The sequence below is a fragment of the Phocoena sinus genome, chromosome 9 (genome assembly GCF_008692025.1).
Source record: "Phocoena sinus isolate mPhoSin1 chromosome 9, mPhoSin1.pri, whole genome shotgun sequence".
NCBI lineage: Eukaryota > Metazoa > Chordata > Mammalia > Artiodactyla > Phocoenidae > Phocoena > Phocoena sinus.
Window position 1 is genome coordinate 16085969 of NC_045771.1, and position 22565 is coordinate 16108533.

At 42.4% G+C, this 22565-nt stretch overlaps 1 protein-coding gene across 1 annotated transcript in view; it reads left to right on the forward strand.

Moving 5' to 3' along the window:
• Window positions 1-22565, forward strand: part of DGKI (diacylglycerol kinase iota) — a 450391-nt gene that overhangs the window by 409382 nt on the left and 18444 nt on the right. Inside the window, 2 exon segments of the mRNA XM_032642953.1 lie at window positions 13317-13354; window positions 16866-16986. Of these exon segments, the coding sequence (XP_032498844.1) occupies window positions 13317-13354; window positions 16866-16986 (159 nt within the window).

The window sequence follows — 22565 nt, forward strand, 5'->3', positions numbered from 1 at the left end:
GACAAACGATGAATTTTTCTAACAACTCAAATGCCCGTGATTTATCCTTCCCTATCCGCTGACTGGTTTTTTGAGTGTATTCCAAATTTTTTCTCCATGGGTGGTGTTGCCCTTCTTATTTAACTCTATACTCAATGAATAGAAATGTTGCCCCATTCTACGCCGTGCCCTGGCACAGACCTGATTCCCTCCGTACAAGTCTCACTCTAACATTTGCTGCAGTATGTGGTGTTGGCAAACAGCACCTTCCAGTACAAATCTTTGAGTTCCATTGTGGCCTCATTAACATTGTTCCCTCTTGTAGAGGATAGGTTAGCGCTGGTCCTTTTCCAAAGAAATTCAGTGACTAATGTGCTGCAAAGATGGCCTTTTATGGTGGTCTCACTGGGTGCTCCCCAAAGGCTGTGTGAAAGGAAAGGAACAAAAATGACAGCATGAAAAAAAGAAGAAAAAAAAAAGATGACAGCATGCTTTTCCTTGGCTAGTCCTTCACATTTCCTAGGAAAACAGACAATCACTGCTGATTAAAAACAAAATAAAACAGAACAAGCGAACAAAACAAACTCCCCCCCACCTCCTACCCCGGGTTTTCCAAAATCAGGTTGTATTACTTTAGTTCTTTCCTGACCCTACTATTCTCTCTCATTCCCCCTTATTAAATCTGACTATCGACTGTAACTGTATAATCCTTTGATCCTTTTGGGTTCTTTGGAATGTGTTGTTGGTGATCAGTATCTAATTAGCTTTTGAAGCCTTATTATAGATGTCTGTGTGTGTTGAGGGGGGAGTATTCTTTACTAAGATTTACATACAACTTTGCTTTATATTGCCTTTGGCCTCGGAGAATATTTAAGTTAAAGTATTTAAAACACTGCAAAATAAGAAAGTAACAGAAAAAAAGGAGAGAGGAAGGGATGAAGGCTAATCTCGTGGTTGCTTTTAAGTGGATGGGTGGGAAGAGGTCATCAAATACCGTTGTGTCGTGGATCCTCCAGCAACAAATGAAGCTTTCATAGATCTCTTTCCTACAGATACATCACCTGTCCTACAGGTAAGTGTTTAAAAAGGGAGTGGGAAATGACTGGCTTGGTCTGCGTGTCGTCATCTGTGAGAGCAGAGATGAAGAGCTGCGCTTGCTTTATAAATGTTACTGTTTACTTAAGCTCTTTACTCTGTAGAAGGATACTATCTGGGTTACGCATATAACCAAGGGGCTGGCAGGTACATTGGCAGTTAATGTAGTACGGTCCTTATATAAGGATCATTGTTATTGTTACTCCATTTGTCTGTGTTCTACTTAACTAGAAACCCTAATAGCCAATGAAAACGTTTCACCCAATCTGCTCTACCTAAAGCTTGTTTTTTATTTTGACGGCTTTCTCTTGCAAAGAACTGGGTGGCTGCTGGCAACTGAATCACAGTCTTAGACTAAGCCTCTCTTGTCACGAGTACCAGTTGCAAAATATTAGAATACCTTGTTCCTTTTTTAGGGTGGTTCCCAGAAGTTAATCCTGGATGTGTTACTTCCACCTGTACGTTCCAGGATCTCGGAAGCATTTTTCCTGTGTGTATTTTTGTTTGCCCATGATGCCCATTATAGCTCCTTAGGCCCGTGCTGTCCTGGATAGAGCTGGAAAAATAGCCATCAGTCCAAGCCCCTCTTTTTCAAAAGAATAAAGTTAACTAAATGCTTCCTTCCTCATTTTGCCGGCTTTCTGTGTCCATTCTCTTTTCCCGGATGCTCTGAATTTTAGGGTATGACTTTCTTAGCTTCATGCAACATCCCTTCTTCCAGTCAGTGTAACTCCACACAACACCTGTGAGTAGTTCATTACCACGGCATTTCCTTTCCCTGGTGCTGCAGCTTTATTTTCTGCACCTTCCCTCATCAGGGCTAGAAAAGTATGGGGCATGGAGACAACTAAACCTGCATCCCTCGTGGCTGACCAGGGGAATGTTGGGAAGAGAGGACCTCGTTTCATCACCTAGTGACACCGTAGTGCTATCTGACAGTCTGTACAGCTACATAAGAGGGGGCAGTATGGTCCCCTGCTGGGGAGAAAAGGCTCCCTCGTCAGCCTTTCACATGCTGGGCTGACAGCCTGGCTCTGTTACACAGTAGCCCTTGAGCAACTGTCAACCTCAGTAAGCCTCAGTTTCTTCATCCTTCAAATGGGGTGATAACAATACTACTACATGTCTAGTCGACTTACTGTGAGGATTAAATTGGATAATATGGGGAAAGCATTTAGCTCTATGCCTAGCACATAGTTTGCTTGCAGATATTAACAAAAGAAAGGGACAGAGCAGATGTGTAAAAATGCAAGAGAGAGCAAGAAAAACTATCAATGTCAAATAATGAAAATGGGAATATATTTTTCTATAAATAGACCCGATAGATCTATTTGCATGGACTTATGACTTTATTTAAGCCTATTGTTTTATAAATTTACTGGAACTAGACATCTCCTTCAGGGAGCCCAATGGACAGAGAAAGACTTGTGTCATTCTGGGCAGTGGTCACTTGAACGTGGATGGTAGCATCAGGCAAAGACAAGAGCCTTGTTCTTGGCATGGGAAGGACCAGGCACCGCCTTGGCGCTGCCTTTTGCAGGCGGGGGAACCTTAGGCAGAGCACTGCTCTCACGCCTCGGTGTCTTCACTGAGCACCCTGAGCTGGCTGACATCTAAGGCTCCTTCTGTTCAGTAGCCTGAGGCATCGAAGCTAGGAAAGAATACTGCACAATGAAACACATGAGGCAAAACCAAAAACGTCATCTGCCATTTTGGAAAGGTATGGCGGAGACACCTCTGCCCTGCTAGTGTATGGATTCCTGCAGCCGAGGGCCAGTCTGTCACTTCTGCTTGTGATGACAAACATCACTGCTATTTTCACACCTCACCATGTACCCATCTTTAGAAAAGATGGAAACCAAACCTTGCAAAGCACATAAATGCTGCAGGCAGCTTTCACACTGGCAGCTTTCTTTATCAAGGTAACAAAATACATTACTATTTAATTATGCAGCTTCCAGCTACTCTCCTGACAAAGCAAAGCCCCAAGGCTTATTGAAAAAGGGATTTGTAAGCAGCCAGAATCCACTCAGTTTTGCTCAGTCTGGTGACATTCCCATCCCCTCTTTTCACCCTAGGAAGTGAAGGCGGTTATTTCAGCCTCTGCGAAAAAATTAGAGTGGTGTTTTACAAGATAGCAAAAAAGTCGTTTAAACCGTACCGTTTCTGCAGCAGTTGGCTCTGTTTCTCTGACCACGCGTCTCTCTGGTTCTGTCTCTCTGGTTCTGGTCTCTTGCCTAACTAACCCTGAGGGCTTCTTCTCTTTCTCGGAAAGCATGACCCACCCAAAGACGTTCTTCTTCTGGTATTGATTTCCCAGCGAACTTTGGTTTTTTCCTCTTCTCTAGATTTAAGCTCTTTTTATCTTCGAGGAAAAGAGTGACAGGCATGACCAAGGTTATATTTGGAAAATGGAGTTGCTGAGTGATTTTCACTGACATTTTTTAAAAAAGTTTTTGACCTCACATTGCTGAGTCTTGGAAGCACCCTCTTTTAACTCTCTGACTCATTTCTCCATGCTCCCATTTCAGCTCTCCTTCTTTATCAAGTGAAACTGCTTATCACTTTGTCCTCCATGGCTCTATGCTGCTGGTCTTCTCTATAGAGAACTCTCCTCCCAGCATTTTGCCAATGCAAACCTTCCGTTTTTAAACAATTTCTAACAAATTCCCTAGGAGATCATCCCATACATCACCCTACTTCTTTAGCAAGCAGAGTTAAATGTGGTTGTGTAAGTGTACACACGTTACTTTATAGATACCCTTACCGTTCTGTCTTTAGAGTATATGAATCCCTAAGAAGAATGAAGGTTTAGTTTTATCTTTTTCTCCCTTAGCAACTGGACAGTAAAATCTGCTCTTTAATAAATATCTTTGAAGTTCAACTCATATACTGAAGGCTTTTCTACTTTGTACCTTATCCTTTGAACAAGCTTCAGAACTAACCATTTCTCTGAAGTAAAATGCTTAATTTTTCTGTGCTTCCAACTAATATCTATCATATGTTGATATGGGGAAGAGTCTAAATTAGTGTTTTGCTTATAACTTACTTGCAGATACAAATGATCTTGTCTGTCCACACTTACAAGTAAGGACAAACTCTAGAAATTTAACCTTTTTAGAAAAAGGTACACTTTTGCTGTATGTGCATGTTTCTGGTATGTCTCTGAAAGTGTCTTTTGCTGTGTCAACTCCTCCTTGGCTTTATTTCGTTCCAGGGAGGAGTGTTTTGGTGAAACCTAGTCTTCTTCTCAGTTCCAAAGGTCTTTACCTGACAGAGCGGTCAGTGTGCTGCTAGGAGACGATAAGGTACTTAACAGACCTCCTGATGACCGGATGACCTATAAACCTATCATCTTTTTGAGCTGAAGAGCACACTCATTTGTACTTGGATCTTGGCCTTAAACACCATTTCCCACGCAGTCTCGATATTTGGTTAAAACCGATAACCATCCATCACTTTCAGGCCCTGTCAGGTCTGCTTGCAGCTATCACTGAATGAAATGTGAGCGCACTTCTTCAACCTAAGTTCCTCTTAGAGGTCCTGAAGGACACTGCTAAAATACATCCCATGAGTTCAAGGAGACCCATCACAGGAGGAACGCCAGCCTGACGCTGAGGGAAGGGATGATGCCGGATCCCTGGTGCTCTCGTCAGGATCCTCAGCAAACGTCATTAGGACCTGAGGCCGGCAGCAGCTCCTCTTCTTGGCACCGTCCCCTCATCTGTGAGGCTCACGGGGACCTTATCTATTAGTTCTTCCATTTCTCTTACCCTCTCAGGATTATGCTTTATCATCCAAATGCCAGGGAAAGCAAAAATAAAGTTTGTCAATCTAAATTCAATTCTCTCAGCATTCTAGGGATGAAGGACTTCTGGAGAATACTGGAACGAACTTTCTTTTAATCTCTTACATTGCTAAAGCAGTTTACAGCGTGCTAAGCATTTTGGTACGTATGACTTTATTCGTAAGGAGAAAGAGTGTTATTGTGTACCGTGATTATTTAGGGTTCATGAAGTTAGTAAGTTGTAATCAGATTGAAACCCTTTACAAATCGGAAAAAGCCTCCCTGTGGATGGAAGCTTAATGTTTATTGAACAAAAATAGTTGATAGGATTCAATAATATTGATGCTAAAAATGAAATTATATTTTTCTAGTTTTATGGGAATAACTGGATATTCCTTTAGAAGATGGTACTACATAAAAAAGTGTGTCGACCCACTTCACCCAAAAATGATAATATTAATCTGTCGTCACTAGAGAAAACATTAATTTTGAGCTGTATAGACAGTCAAAAAGGTATTTTCAAGAACTTCTCTGGTCCCCCAGTGACTAGTGTTGGCACGTATTTTCACAGTTGGTGGAAAGTAACACGCTGTGACTGTGGAAGAGTATGAACCCAATTGGCCCCTTAACTTGGGACCTTGTCTTCTCTAACCCAATGCCCAAAGCAGATTAATTAACCTATGACATTTGTTTTAACAGTGAGCCACGGCTTACTACCAATGTCCTAGGAAGTAACGTGGAGCGTTGCTTAGTGTAAGGCTCTCATTTGACCCATAATGTAACCAGTTCTGGTTTACTGAGATACTTACCATGGTGTGTCACTGCCTCTAATAAACACCACTATATACCTTAAAAAGATATGGAACTATTTTCAGCTCCAAAATTTACTGCCAGGTGTAGCAGGGGCCAGTAAAGTAGACTTTCTTCTGTTCCTCAGAACGTCTTCCTTGACCCAGAGTTTGAAGAATATTGAAATGATAGCCAGCTGAATCACCAGACCATAAGTATCCACCAGGCAGTTAGTAAGCACTTCATGTATTTCCTGTACTATAGAGTTTTCATTGAAAGGTGGAGCACGGATAAAACAAAGAGGGAAAATATGAAAAACACAGTCCCTGTGCTTGTGGCTTAATTGCAGAGATGGGACTTAAACATGTAAAACAACCAGAGAACAATTTCACAACAAGAGATAAACAAGTGGGATGTTTGGGAGAGACATCTGGTTCCTGCACTGTTTATAGATCATTCCAGTGCTGTATAAGGGAAATGGAACTGACTGTTTCTGAACGGAGCACGTCCTGGTCCTCTGGCAGCAAGGTGCATGTTTTCTGCCAGGAGGGAACACTGGATGGGGGCTGTTTATTTTTTCTCCAAACAGGAAACCTCTTCCATGCTAATAGCCGCTTCAAAAAGATCGCTGTAGCAGATGGAAAGAACCCATATACATTCATGAATTCAATTAGCAGGGACTAATTGAATTTGAGGATTAACTCTGTCATTAGAGAGACACAAAACCTATTTATGTCTTCCGTCTCTGCTTGCACATGCTAAGAGGGATTTGGCACAGGTGGTATTTGAGTATTAGACCACTGTAGCATTTAATGGCCCTTAGATGCCACTGATGGGTTAATCCCAATGACGATGCAATGATAAGATGACAAACTGTGTGAGGTGTGTGCCCTGTAACCCTCCATTCGATATTTCAGCAGTGGAGGAGACGAGACGCCAGTCGGCAGAGCTTGAGGAATATAGGACTAGAGTTCTGTGAATGTTTGCCTGACTGGAGAAGAAAAAGAGGAGGGGCGGTCTCTTCTCACATCTGATGATTAAAGAGAGCGCACCTTGTACAGAACTCCTAATTCAGTTCAACCAGCATTTGTTGTCTGCAGAGTCTTCTACTTGCCTTGCACTTCCCGCTCCAAAAAGCTGGTCCTTCTGATAAGTAGTCTTCCACCTTTTCTTATTTATCTGCCGAGATACTCATGATGTCAAACAGATGACACTCTGTGCAGATACACTCCCGCAGATCACACAGGTGACAGAAGCTACTGTTCTTGGTCAGTTCCCAACCCTAACCGAAAGTCAGCACCAACCCACTGACTCCACGCACGTCACGATGCAAGTGTGGGATGTGACGGCTTGTGTTTTCCAAAAGCAGCCACAGCGGCATCTCCCATCCCACATATTCTTCTTGCAGCAGGACTTTGACGTTCTTTTCATCGAGCTATGAGGTATGTGGCTCCTTTCCTTGAATATGGGCGAACTTAAGCCTGAGGCAGAGCAGACGTGACGCTGTGTGATTTCCAAGGCAAGGTGACTTCCACTGGGCCCCCTTGGAATGGTTGCTTTTGAAACAGTCAGCATTTCAGGAGGAAGCCCAAGCAACCCAAGGAAGCCCGCGCGAGCAGAGCTCCCAGTTACCAGTTGTGCGTGTGATCTGTAAAGTGGCGCTTGGAGCTTTCAGTGAAGCTGCCCCAGCTGATGCCAGATAGAGCAGATATTTCCGCTCAACCCAGCCCAAATATCAGCTTTTGAACAAAATACGTAATTGCCATGTTAGAGCCACTGCATGTTGGGATGGTCTGCTGTGCAGTAATAGGGAACGGATACAGGTTTATGTGTCATTATATTATTCTTATAATCTTGAGTTCTAATATATTATGAAGAACCCTTAGTATTCTAGCTATTATCAGCAAAGAGCTTGGCATGTATCTTATTATCAATTGTCAAAACTTCCTTGAGGCCTAGATTCAAATGCAGAGGTCTTTAGAGATATCTAGTTCCTCCTTTCTTTCACCTCGTCTTGGGTTTGTTCAGTATGACTATGTAAAATAATATCAAATATCAGTCCTTTTCATGAGCTGCTTCCTCCTTTGTGCCTAATTAGCATAATTCACCATAGTTATCCATTAAATGTGTGTTAGATTACCTTTGCTATGGTTCACGATTCTATTAAATTCCATTTTGGGAGCTAAGCCTTCACAGTTTGTTGTTCGTGTACCAGGGCTTGCTGCTCACAAAGTAGAAAAACTGGACAGAATGCTGCTGCTAAGGAAAATGCAGGAAAAGCTATGCAGAGAAGTAAGCTTTGGGGCATCTGACAGTGCAGACTCTGGCGGCTGAGCAGTAAGTAATTAAGGAAAAGTGTGAAGACACCTGTCGTGATCAGATCAAGGGAATTGTGAACATGACGTTCGCCGTAGGGATGCTTGTTTTTCAGTGTCTGCTTTGGCATAAAAGGAGTTGCAGCCTAAAGCCATAAATTGACTTTATTTTCTATGTGATGCATTCATGAACCTTTTATTTGGGGTTGTTTTAATTTTTGCTCACCTTGCTCCAAGTTAAAGAAGAAACAGCATGGTGGAAGGAACTCTGACCTAGGAGTCAGAAATAATAAAAGAAAATAGAAAAGAAATAATAAAAATAAAAGAGACAAGCGCCCTTCTGTCTCTCAGCTGGATTGCTAACTATCTGTGTGACCTTGGAAAAGTCAATTTACTTCTCAAGCCCCATTTTCCTTATCTATAAAATGAGAGGGTTAGACTAAGGCCAAATAGAGCTCTGCAATGTGGAATATGGCTTCTGAAGCATTAGTTTTATGTTGTGATTCTTGCTTTGCAGATGTAAATATTTAGGAGTAAAAAGTATGCAGAACTTGGCAAAGCCAGACGTGTATTTATGATTCTCGATGAATCAACTGATTTTTACCGCCTAGGCCTCCACAAGCCATTCTTTGTTCAACAGTTTTTGTTGTTACATTTAATTTTTTCTTCCACAAGTAAAAAAAAAAAAGATTTAGATGACTGCCATCATTAGCAAGTGACAAACAATTCCACAACAGAATATTAATTTTAAAACTGAAAAATAGCTGAACATGAAAGATTAAAAATTTTAAATAGACATAAATGCCCAGGCTTGTGACTCTTTATATACAGCGTAGTTATTTTGGTTGATTTATTGAGATTTATAAACATACATGTGGCTTTGCCAAGTTCTTTTTTATTTACAAATATTTTTGTCTGCAAAGCAAACTTCACAACCTTAAACTATCCCTTTGGAAGTAGTCATATGCCATGTTCTAGAGCTATAGTTGACCTTAGTCTAAACTTCTCATTTCATAGAAGAAAGTGATTCATTTCTGTGTAATGGTGTTAAAAACATCAGTATTCCATGGTGTTCTACACAGAAGACCACAGTGGTCAGAGTAGCTGTTTCTTGAGCTTACTTGCAAGGCAGAGACTCAAAAGAACTGATTTTATCTTCATTTTCCTAATGAGAGAGCTGAAGCTTGGTTAATTGCCCAAGGTTATAGCTAGTTAATGGTACTCACAAAACTTAAAACTCAGGCAGTATGATTCTAGACTCAATTAAAATATATTCCTTCCTAATTTGGATTTCTTGCCAAAATATCAGCTCTGAGAGGATGGAGTATATTTTGTACGGTCAGCCTTGAACAGGGCCTGGCACGGCAGAAGCAGGCGAGCCAGCCAGTGGGCCCCTTGGACTGTGTTCTCCCCATCGTGATTCCAGGCGATAGGAGTCATTTTTTCCCTTCTGTGCACCGATGGCTAAGGATGTCTGGGCTTTTGGGAGTCCAGGCCTAGGAGACAGGCTGTGAGAAGGAAGACAGTGATTCCTTCCTGGTAGTCCTGACTTTTCAGTTCCAGCTTTCTCTCTCAGGATGTTTACTGTTTAGCAATTGATTGGAAGGCACAGCGCTGAAGGAAAAATAAACCATTTCTTGTGAACTAATGATTCAACTTCTAAACTCTAAAACTGACAAACTTTTCAGTTCTCTACCCCCTTACTTTCCTGTCTGACTGTCTAAGTTTATGTGATTTAATTGTCTGGGAAACTTAGTATCCACCTACTCAGTAACGCTTGTGTCCCGTTGGCCATTTGACTTCCCTTGTTCTTTTGAATTTGGGAGCATCGTTGCCTCAGTTATGAAGGAGTTTTGGAAAAGGCAAGAAGGCAGGCTCAGAGCTGAAGAAATAATAAAGAAAATACTGTAATCATAACAACTCATTATTTGTTTTTAAGCTTGCTCTTTCAGAAGGTTATTATCTGGAGTTGAATACTAACGGATTCAGGCTCTGTTTATGCAGAGCAAATCTTAAACAACAGTGTTCAGGAGGGAAGGACATTAATCAGGAGAGAAGAGGGCCTTGTGCCTAATAATGTTTGCATAATAGCTACCCTTGAGTGTATCGCTTGACTTAAAAATAAATATTCATGTTTTCTGTCTCCAGTACAATTGGAAATTATTTGTGGTTATGATTCTTTTATATGCTCTTCTATCTGTTCATGGGGACTTTAAATTGGGAGGCTGTAGGAAACCAAAAGACATAAATAAAAATGCTTTTGAGTGAGTCTGAGGTAGCAGTGGAAAGCCGCCGTAATGGGGGTAATCCGGAGCAATTGAGCTGAGAGCAGGTCGTAACTCTGTTTGCGGGAGGGAAGGGGCAGAATCAAACTGGCATGTGTCAGGACATTTATACGAGCCTCGATTTACTTTTAATGCCTCCATAGCTTCTCATTACTCTTGGGATGAAAATCCAGGTTCCTTCTCTTGACATAGTGCTCCCTGGAGCAGTCCCTTAGGAACTCTACAGTTACGACCTGAGACAACCCAGCCTCAGATGTGATAATGCAGAACTCTTCCCAGGGCACCTCAGACAACATGACTCTTAACTTCCAAGTCCTTGTTCATATCTTTCCTTCATGTTTTAAGGATTTTCCAAATCTTCTTTGCTAATTAAATCCACTTATTGTGGAAGAGTCACCTTAAATTTCACCTCCTCCAACAATCCTTTGAACTCCGCAGCTAGCATAAGTTTTCCTCCAGCCTCTCATTAATTCATTCATTTGTTCATCCATTCATTTATTTTCAGGGCTCTTTCAGTAGTATTTATGCTGGGGAATTTTTGTTATCATCCTGATTTCTTGCTTATATGCACCAAATCTTATTCACTGGTGCTTTAAATTAGCGAATTCACTTTTCTTTTCTCTCCCCTTTATTCTTTCTTTTTTCTGTTTCTTTTAAACTTGAGAAATGTTCCAACATGGTCTTGAAAACGCAGGCTCTACATTGTTAGGAACTTCTGCATGTAAGTTTCAAGGCTCTTCATTAGCTGCCTTCTCAGGCAATTTCCCTAACCTTATTTCTTTCCTAAATGGATACTCTACCTCAGTCAAGAGAACATCCTACAGTATAAAAGCCCAGACTGAGTCATTCTCCCAGACCTGCAATTGCTCATACTTTCCCCTGCCTCTCCCTCCCTGTCCTCTGAGATACAGTTGACATCTTGGGGTGAAGCACCAACCATCCCACTGGCTCCTTCATCCATGGCCTCACTTCTGATGGGACCTATGAACAGAGAGGTGTCTGTTTGACTCCACCACCAATTTACCCTCATTGCTAGGCTCCTTCTGAAGTGTCTGTATGTCTCTTTCATGTACTTACATATAGTCACAAAAGTACTCTACCCCTTCTGTCAATATAACTTATCCTATTTATAAAGCACTTTTTTGGTTTCATCTTTACTACAGAGAGGTAAGCAGGGCAGCTGTTAACCTTATTTTACATAAGAAAATTGGTTCAAAAAGTTTGGATGACTTCTTAAATTTACATATCTAGTAAATTATAGAGATTGGAATTAGACTCCAATCCAGCGCCTTTTCCACAACACTATAAGCTTGATAACCTTTAGACTATTTTCTTCCATTTGCCGTAAGCCTCACAGAGCCTAGTAGAGCTTCTGCAGGGTGACCTCCCAGAGGGCACTGGACAGAGGCTGGGACTGGTCACAGGGACCTGCACTACGGTGCTGATGGGGCCACCGTTGGCTCTGCGCCCCGAGAGAGTCACTGCACTCTGAACCCCAGTGTCGCATCTATACTAGGAGGAGTGAGACACGTTTCTTGGGTTCTTTGGATGCATAACGTTTTATTAATTCCCTTTCTGTCACTTTTATCTCCATTGCCTTCTCACTCCTTTTCTCCTTGCTCTCTTTTCAATCAGTTCAACAGCTGATTGGTGTGCGTTGATAGCGTACAAAGAGCATTGTGCTGGGAGCCAAAGGGAGGTGAAAAAAGCAGATTGCTTACAGCTTGTCATGCAAAAGAAACATTCTTCCCTCTCTTTCCTGCTCTTCCTTTTTCTCTATTCTTCCTGCATTCTTCTTCCTCCCCTATGCCCAAGGAACCCTCATCACTTCCACAGGTTTTCAAGGCTTCTGCTTTGGTCTGAGGGAAGGCACTCAGCCCTGGGCCATTGAACGAGTTTAACGTGCCTGTGGTCCTTTGCCTCTGGTCACCCAGGGCTCATAACTGCTCATCATAAATGCTTCAAGGGCTTTGTTCAGTGACAGTCAAGGGCTCCATGTACTCTGATACCTGATACTACATTTTTGGCTAACTCTGTATGAGAGACTCTGAAACAAGAAGAGTAAAATGACACTTTGAAAAATAAGTTTTAAATCTTCTAATTCTTTTGGTGACTTTAAAGCCTTAAAATAATCTTTTTATTGAGCAGTTTTAGAATCTAAGTATTTATTCTTCTAAAGGGACCATTTTCGACCTAATACACATGTTCCCTTTAGGAACCATAATTGTGATTAGACACTCATGTATTCTTTCCCCCTTTTATCCGTTATATTTTCTCATTCCTCTTCTACACCCCACATGAAAGGCACAGCTACTTATATTTTTTTCCCCTCGGCTACATAGTCTTACAATTAGTTTAGGTTACCTAGGACTTCTAGAGTTCTTTCTATAAGAATCACCAATGAATTTTATGCTAAATATACGGTTATCTTCTTCAGAACATAATCAAAATATGTGTTTCTTCTTTACTGTCTCTTGTCCTTCTTTCCATAGCAGTAGGTATTTATTTATAATTATAAAACACACAAACAAAATTACTAGTGATTTTTGAACCCCAAAAGGACAAAGTAGAGGGAACTAGAAAGAAGGGACCAGAAGCAATCACGATTAGGCACCTACTTTGCATCAATGGACGAGTTAAGAACATTTAGATGATTGAATTAATCCTTTGAAGGATCCTATACAATTGAGACTTGCTGTTTTACAGATGTGGAAACTGAGGCTCAGAGGGGTTAAATAACTCGCCCAGTATTCCACAGCCTGTAAGGGTCAGGGCTAAGATTTGAATCCAGTATGTGTGACTCTAAATTTCATGTTCTCTTTACTGTACCTGGGCTGGAGGGGTCTCAGGTAGGCTCTAGAATGATGTATGAGATGAGTGCCCAGGTAGGGAAGGGCTAAAGGGAAGGCCTTAGTCTGTTCCCAGATTCACCCTTCAGCATGTTTGTCCTCCCCTGGTTCCTGCCCCAAATGTAGACTGTGTCTCCAAAATACGGATCCAGCCCTTTATAATATTTTAATGAGAGGGTCTTCTACTAATGGGACATCTCTCTTTTGTCTTCCACAGCAATTTTGCAGGCAGTAATAGCTGGTGATCTTATGAAGGTAAGATATCTTCCTACCAGAACTTTTGGTGATTCTTTAAGCACTTTAAATCAACATCATTTCTCACCAAATTTTCATGATCCCGTATATCGTTTCTCATCCCCCTGGTACTAGCTGGTTAGAAGGAGGAAGGATGCTCTTTTTGAGGACTGAGAAGAGAGGATGAGAGGGGTCTTCACAGCATCTCTACATCTCCTAATAGCAAAGGGTCTGTGCAAAGGCACTGCGCTATTTGCCTTGACTAGATACAACCGATGCATGTCCCCAGGAGGCAGTCCTCACAGTGCTTGGAATTCCTCCTCTCTGAAATTTGAAGTTTAAAGATTTCTTTTTAGATAGGTCTTTAAATGAATGCATCTGTAGGAATAACCTGGACAATACCCAGAAATACATTCTCTAGGCAAGAGCCTACATCTGGCGACATTATTACAGTTTTGAACTTCGGGGATCACAGTGAATCAGAAGATGCTCTGATCTGCCTCGAGTATTTTGATTTGTGCTCGTGTTTTCTGACGAATTTAGTTCAGAGGGAAGGAGGTGGTCACTGCTTGCCTCTAGAGTGAATGCGAATTCTGAAGCCAGACTGCGTGGGTTCAGATCTTGGCTCTGCCATTCACCGTATACGTGACTTTGTGTAATTACCTAATTCTCTCTGTGCCTCAGTTTCTTCATCTGTAAAATGGAATCACTTTGCTTTATTGTGAGGATTGAATGTAAAATTCATGTAAAGCTCTTAAGACTGTTCCTGTTACATAGCAGGGACTCTAAAATGATAGCTGCTTTATTAATATAGTGTTAATCTGTGTTTCTTTAGTAGCTAAACATAGTGGGGAGGCAAATATCTGTTATAACATATAATATAATCTATGAATACCCTAAAAGCTGTATTTGGCCCCAAGTTATTTGCAGGCATCAGGACTTAGACTGCCCACATATCCCTGTATAACCCACACTGGCACTGATCTGTTCTGTAATACCGACAACTGCTCCTGGGCAGAGACCCTGCCTTACTCGTGGAGTATGGCACCACTGCATATGGAGAAACCAGAAGCCTTAAAAGAAAGCTGAGAAGCACTGCCCTTGTAGACAAGTTCTTCTGAAGCACATCTGTTGAATAAACTGCAAAATCTCTGTGCTACATTTTTAACAGGTTACTAGCAGAAGACAAATGGTGAGAAGGTTGCCAGCATCTTGATAAACTGCCGTCTTTAGACACATAATCCTGGGAATGGTGCCTGTGCCACTGTCCAGATCATAGTGTTACTAGGAATTGTTACCCACAAGAGGAAAGTGCTGTCTAAGCAGTGTGGGTGCCTATGCGTTCAGTGCCATTTCCCAGCAGTGGATTAAACCAATACTATCCTATACTCCCTGTAGGGCCTTATAGTGGATTCTGTGGGAAAGAGAGGCTGAGTTAAGACCCGATTCCTGCCCTTGCAGAGCTTCTAAACCAGAAAATTTTGCAAACTGTTGTACATTTGAAACCTTTTCATTTTATTTTGTATATACTTTCAGTCTAGGCAACAGATTTTCCAGGTCCCTGGGTGTATTACCACACTTTTTTTTGGTACTTAGTAGAGAATTATTTGAGAGATGGGAAATCAGTATATTCAGCTGGTTGTCTTATTTCATTCTCTGTTGTAATTATTTCCTAAATGACTAAGAACTGACTTAATAACACCTTATTTACTGAGAGGTAAAATATAAAGGCTTAGGGTTTTTCTCTTTCATTCTTTTCTTTCTGTCATTTTTTTTCTTTTCCTTCCCAAGTACTTTTTCCCCCTTTTCTTTTTTCTTCTCTATCTTCTTTCATTTTTCTATCCCACGTAGAAAGTACAATAAATATTAAATATTACACCGTGTGTGTGTGTGTGTGCGCGCGTGTGTGTGTAAGGGATGGAGAGCGATAGAGAGAGGTTGGGTGGGGAGCGGGGGGTGGCAGTGCACCAGTGAGCCGGGAACAGAAAACCCAGGATCATCCTTGTGTGAAGGTTGTCATGAGTGGCTCCTGTACACTGGGCTGCATAAAATGCCCGTGGACTAACTTAACATTCACAGTGTCTGTAAACACCACAGCAGGGCAGAATCAGGGCGGCTGATGGATTGGGTCTCTGCTATTCTGCTGAGCCCAAATCCTCTGTGGATCTGCCCACAAAGAATGGAAGCGCCATTGTGAGACGAGACGGTTGGACAGAACAGGATTCTCTCCGATTTTTGTGGAAGACAATTAGCTACTTCTTCCTGTTCCTTTGCTTCACAGTTTAGGCATGAAAACCCCATAGATTCCTTACATCCATTCAACGACTCCTTTTTGATCAATTTCCTAGGAAGTCTTTCCTGACTTTTTTCCATCCCCTATGAGTGCCCTGTGCTACCCTCCTCAGGTTCTTCTCCGTCTCTGTGCAACTCTTTACACATCTGTCTCCCCCATGGACGGCACGGTCTTGGAGGCCAGTGGCCGAGTTGTATTCATCTTTGTTTCATTGGCATCTGGCACGTGGCGGTTCTATGGTTTTGAGTGAACGCGTGAGCTGTGAGTTTACTCTCTTTAACCTTGTGAGTTGTTTGATTTTTTATAATGCTTGCCATCTAACTTCTTGGTGGAAGACACATTCCTTTTGCTTATATCCTGCTGAGTTATTTGATTCTTATTTATCCTAAAACTACCTTTTAGAAGCTCCAGAAAGGCTCTTCTTGTTCTGATATACTGCAGTGTAGAGACCGGAGATCCAGTTACACTTTCTATAATGTTCAGTATTTCACAAACTTAGACTGTGTCCTCATTTAGCCACCTAATTCCCAGGCTGCAGTATCTGATTTTTCCAGGCTGTTCTCATGTTTGAAGGCTTTTAGGTTTCTACTACTACATTCTCTGAACCCTTCTGGTTCTTATCCCATGGATCATCTCAAGCCTTGTTGGGTGTACTTTGGGCAGAAGGCATGCAGGCTGGACTGCAGATCTGGATGAAGGAAGGAGACATACACGGGTGTGCCTGTGTCTGCCGTGTGCATATGTGTTGTGAGCGCATGCAGGAAAATAGGAAGCAGCTTCTGTACTCGGTAGCTAGGCTCATTAGAGATTGGAGAAAAAACTAAAGGACGGGGAAGGAGCTTAGCTACCAGACATCAAGCTATTCCTGCCTAGAGACTTAATTGTTCTTTCACTCAAGAGAACGCTGAGCCAGCATAGGGAATCTTTTATTCTTCTCTCCACCCTTTACTCCCTTGAGACAGAGACCAGTGCCCAGGGAACAAGTAATTTAGCATGTTTCCATTTCCTTAGGCTGTTCAGTACCCACATACCCTCTCTGGAGTTAGCTGAGACACTGGCCATCTATTTGAGTGATAACACAAACCCAGGAATGGTTACTTCATCTCTTTGACTTTTCTCTGTGTCCTCTGAGGATGGAGACGTTTGTGGTTTGTTACATTAGTTTTATTTTATCACCGGTTAGCTGTTTCCCTTGTTCTGGACTGTGCCTGAGCTGCTTTTCCTGTGTCTCTTTTTCAGCTAATAGAAAGCTATAAAAATGGAGGCAGCCTGCTAATTCAGGGACCAGACCACTGTTCACTCCTTCACTACGCAGCTAAAACCGGCAACGGGGAGATTGTGAAATATATCCTTGACCACGGTGAGTAGGCACAGCGAACCAAGAATCATTTATCTGTGAAATAGACTGAGTTTTCTAAGTTGACTTTCATCCAGGCAGTCCTCAGAATGGTGGAAATATTCTCCAACTTTAGCTGACTCTCCTTGCTTATTTGAGGGAGCTGGGATTCCAGATCCCTTACACATGTAGGTCACCTTAACCAAGCCATTAACAAATAATTTTCATATCAAGGCCTTTGCAGGGTATTTGGGGGCTGATTAATTAAAAACTAGAAGACAAACCAAATGTGGCCCTGGCATAGCGTGCTTTGCTGTTTTGGGAAGAGCTTTCATGTTTTGGGAAGCGAACTAGTTGGGACCTGATCATTCTGAGCAGTAATGAGCATATTTTTTTTCCATCTTTCTAGTCCCCACCCCACCCCCCCTTTTTTTTTTTTTTTCTGTTTGAGTCTCATTCATCTTTTCAACTCAAGTCACACTTTATTCTCTTTGAAAACATCTGGTACTCTCGTGTCCTCTGTGGCCGGCCATGTTCACCTCCTGGACGGTGTCCTAACTGGGTTTGTAATTTGGTGTTATAGATTATGTACTGTAGCATGTACCTCTGATAGTCCTTTAGAGGCACAAACACATGAGAGGAATATCAAATGTTGACCATACTTTCAGCTTCCCACGTTTATAGTGTTTCTAGGACTGAAAACTAGGAAAGACGGGGGAAGCATCTCCCTGGCTTGGCTGTTTTTGAGGGGTCTCTAGCTCTGCTAGATACAGGTACACAGAGATCCTGGAAGATTTTCTGTGAGCCCTAGCATTGAGCCTGTGGCCTACCCTCATTGTATCATATTTAGGTTGTAAACAGTAAGCATATTCACATTCACATTCCCTTTTTTTTAAATTGAAGTATAGTTGATTTACAATGTGTTAGTTTCAGGTACACAGCAAAGTGATTCATTTATACATATAAACATATATCTAGTCTTTTTCTGTTATGGGTTACTACAAGATATTGAGTAGAGTTCCCTGTGCTATGCAGCAGGTCCTTATTGTTTATCTATTTTATATACAGTAGTGTGTATCTGTTAATCCCATACTCCCAATTGATCCCTCCCCTGCCCTTCCCCCTTTGGTAACCATAAGTTTGTTTTCTACGTCTGATTCACATTCCTTTTTATTCCTCTTTTTATGCAATTCGGCAAACATGTCTTATTCCATTCATTCATTCTCTCGTTCATCAAATATTTGTGGAGTACTTCACAGGAACTACCTGTTATAGACCAACACACACACAAAAACAAAATACAGTCACTGTTATCAAGCAGTTGCAGGATAAAAAAATATATAAACATATGCATCATAAAATTTAAAGCAGTTGGATGTAGATGCCTTAAGTCCTATTGTAAAGCCACAAACAGGTAACATAGCTACCATTTCTCAAGCACGGGTTATACTACACGTGCTTATCCTGAGCACATCCTATCGTTTAATCTTTACAAGGACGTCGTAAGGTAAGTATTAGACTGTCAGACTGCTTTGTCTTCAGTACCTTCTCACCATGGAGCGTTTGCTTGAACCCTTGGCCTGAATTATGGTGGAAAGAGTGGTTTAGGAAGAGGAAAAGGGAGTTAAAGTAGGATGGTCGTCATTAGAGGCTTTCTTTCCCCCTGGTAGGCTAGGTTGGATAATCCCAAGCCTGTCTGCCCGGGAAAGCCTAGATATATTTCCGGTGCTGTGTCTGGGGTGTGCATATTCTGCCTCCTACTCACCTGACCATTCTGCCCCCGGCAATTAAAGCATTCCTCTTTGGGCAAGACTTGCGAAAGCATTGGTGGCGTCAATTCTGCTTGCCTCTCCCACGCCCGCCCCGCCCCCAACAACACACATCATATGTGTTTCCTCTTCCTTATAGTGACTCTTCCAAAATCTTGTGACAGGCAGAACCAAATATTAGAACCCAGCCCCACAGACAGTGCAGAAAGGTCACAAAGCTTCCATGGTTATTTTTCTCTTAATAGAAAAGACCTCAGGATGTCCACTGTACAAAGTTCAGGTGAACTTTAGATATATGCTGTCACTTTGTTTGCCTCTAGCTCAGGTGCAAGTACTCCTGGTGGCTGTCGTCTTGATCATTCTCCATCCTTCCCTCCTAGTTTGCCCTTTACCCGATGAGATTGTTTGCCCACATACCCACATACCACTCTAGAGTTAGGTGAGACACTGGCTGTCTATCTGAGTGATGAGGCAACTTAGGGATTCTCCCTCCTCCCCTCTCTACCTCTCCTGAAGAACAAGCATTCCCTTCTCTGGTTCTGCGATCCGCTCTGCATCAGTGATCTGCTGGTATCTCACTTGGTCTTACCTATGAGGCTGCAGGGAGCTGCCGTTTTGACTGAGTCTGTATTTAAGGTGGACTCTCACATGTTCGGGGCTCTCAGCTGAGATGGCTGGGACACCTGAGCCTTTCTCTACACCTGGACCTTCATCCCAGGCTTCTGCATAGCATGACGGCCCTCGGGTTCCTGGAGGGTGAGGATGGAAGCTGCCAGACATTCTGAGGCCAGGCTGGAGAAGTCCGCCTCATCTCTGTGGCATTCTGCCAGCTAAAACAAGTCACAGCGCCAGCCGCAACTCAAGGGGTGGGGAAATAGACCCCTCTGCTTTATAACTAATGGCCGTAGTTAATCTACCCCCTCCCTTACTCTGTCTTCTTCAGTTGAAAATGATGACCCTCCCTTCTCAACATCCTGAACTACTGACTCACTTGGAATTCCCTGGAGCTCTGCTTTTATATTTTCCTTTGGTTCAGGGTCCTAAGCCAAGGCTGCAATATTTAGCAAATAAAAATACAAGAGAACAATAACTTTTTTTTTTAAGCATTAAGTATGTCCCATGCAATATCTGGGACATAATTACACTAAAAACAGAACCAAAAATCCTCTTCTCAGCTGGGTCTCCCCAGGGACTTGAATGATGAGGCCTGAGATGACATAGCTCTAACACCAAGGATTTTCACACACCCCCCAACGTCTCTTTCTACTCCCTTAAGACGGTCTTTAAAAGCCCCTGTAACTCAAGCTCATAAGACTTGGAGTTTCTAACCTCAGCCATAGATCAGTCCACACACACTCTTTCTGGCATGAAATGCAGCTGGCAAATCTCTTAGTGCTCTGATCAAAGCCTGACATTCCAATACTAAACTAGTTTCTCTCTGATCCCAGGTGTCTTTTGCAGTGAATAATGTGATACAGCTCTCTGTGTCAAAACTGAAGGACACAAGGAATTTGTTAGGAACTTGGGGTAGGGGGAAGCTTATTTTTCTAATTTCTTGGGTTAGCTTTTGTAAATTAGTTGGTTTAATATTTATACTAATGAGAAAACACTTGAGATTTTTGTAATCACCTCAACGTCACTCACAGGCAAATAGTTCTCATGGTCACTGTGTCTGCCTCACCAGGGTCTCCAGTTGGCCAGTAGATACATGGGGGAAAAGACTGGAGACCATGAAGCAAAATCCATCTCTTCTGTTTGAAAATAAAGTCTTACTATGATCTACATTCTAAGGATCACTGTATATTGATGGGTGGCAATTTTTAACCTTTTAGTACTGCAGTCAAATAATAGAAACTGAATTGCAGTTGATTTTTACTAAAATTAGTATTTATCGACCCGATAGGCATGGTCAATTTCATTCTTAACATCAACCTCATTATCTCTAGTTATTCAGGAACACGGATGTAAGATCTTTTGACGTTGTCAGCCTAATTCTCCATGTTCCTTAAGAGCTAAGCACTTTGGCTCAACTATTTCTGTTGTCATTTGTTTTAATATCTTTAGTTGCTGATATAATTTTATAAACCTGTGCCTTTAGAATTGGAAACTATCTCTGCAGAACTATCCATCTCATTTCAATTACAGAAACTCTTTTAAATTATCGTGTTCTTGAAGTCGGGGACAGGAACACAGAAAACATGACCCTTTCTCTGTAATCATCTTAATGTGATCTCTGCTCAGTGAATAGTCTTGCCTAATTTAACGATGATGATGACTCTGAAATTCCCCTGATCTGACGGAAAATATCCTTCGCGAAGATGCCTCTGTGAGGCTGGGATTCGGGGATTTCTACCAGACTGGCATCGTTGTTTGTAAATTAGCATTAGGTTTGCAGAGTGGGTGGGTCTGATCAGTTTGAATTCATGTAAATAAAAAAATTAATGAATACAAATTTTCCACTGTGCCAAAGGTCAAGAGAGGCCCCTCCTAATAATCTCAGTTGCTGCAAACCTCTTGAAGTTTTAGTTTTGAAAATTTTATGTCTTCATATTATATAAATCCTAAAAACTGTTCAAAGACCTGCCTGTAAAGATGCCTTTAACGACAAGGGTCCTGAGAAATCAGCGGGCCTTTTTCAAGGCGCATGACTGATACGGCTTGTTTGCTTTCTGCATCCGTACTCCAGGGAGCCCCTCTCTCCCCTCTGCTTCGCCCTTTTCTCCACCGTTTATTGACGCTGAGCAGTGGGGTCCACAATCAGGAGCACGCCGCCCTCTGAACGGGAGTCGTGAGAGATTAGTCATTCTCCCAGACACCGCATTCAGCAACCAAGTTCTCTTCTCAGAGCTCTTTTAAATCCAGGCTGAGGGGCTGGGGGGCACGGGACCTGTGGTTATTTCTGAAAAGCCACAGGAGGCTTGAATTTTTCTCTTCCCGCATCTTCTTTGGGACTTCTTCTCTCAAATACACGACATGCTGCTTTCCTTTATGAAAAACTGGAATTTGGGCATTGGGAGGGTTGAAAAGAGAACGGAGGAGGGAGCGAGCTTAAGAATTCCACAGGGACAGGGTGGAGAGAGGAGGATGTGGAGAGATTCCAGCTGAGAGACCCCCGCCCACCCCCCGGCGGCGCCAGCTTTTCAACTCCTTTCAGCCATACTTTTGCCCACTCCCTCCTCCCTAGTGTTAGCCCTTCGAGAGACTTTTATGGTGTTAGTCTTTTACCCCAGCCCCCCACCCCGGCACATTTTGCTCTTTTGTTTTTATTCTCCCAGCTCCCACCCCTCTGCCCCCTACTGTGTTTCCTGATAGAAATCTCACTCATGCATTTCCTTTCTGATTTCAATGGCTTATTTTGTCTTCCCTCTTTTTCTGCCTTCAGTCTTTCTTTTCTTTTTTTCACCCCCCCCCCCCGCCCTTTTTCTGCCTCTGGTCCCCGAGAGAAACGACCACCATCCTGCTGGGACAGGATGATGGTGCTGTTAAGAGCTCCCAGTGCCAGCTCTCCCCACATCTGTGCAGCTTTTGTCCTGGAGCAGAGGAGGATTTGGAATGGTCTGCTGGCAGCGTCAGGGAGACTAATGGGAAATGAGGTCCGGGGAGAGAGAGAGAGAGAGAGAGGCCACGGGGAGTTGGTAGGAATAGCAAAGGGGATTTGGATGCCTCGGTGTGGGAAGCAAATTAAAGGATGCATGTGACAAAAGACACATCGTATATACAAGTGCAGGATCGATGATAAAATTGCATCAGTTCAGTGGAAGAACCTATGGGATGAGCACTGACTGGGCAGCAAACTTGAAATCTGGAAGGTCTGACTACTTACCATGCTGCTCA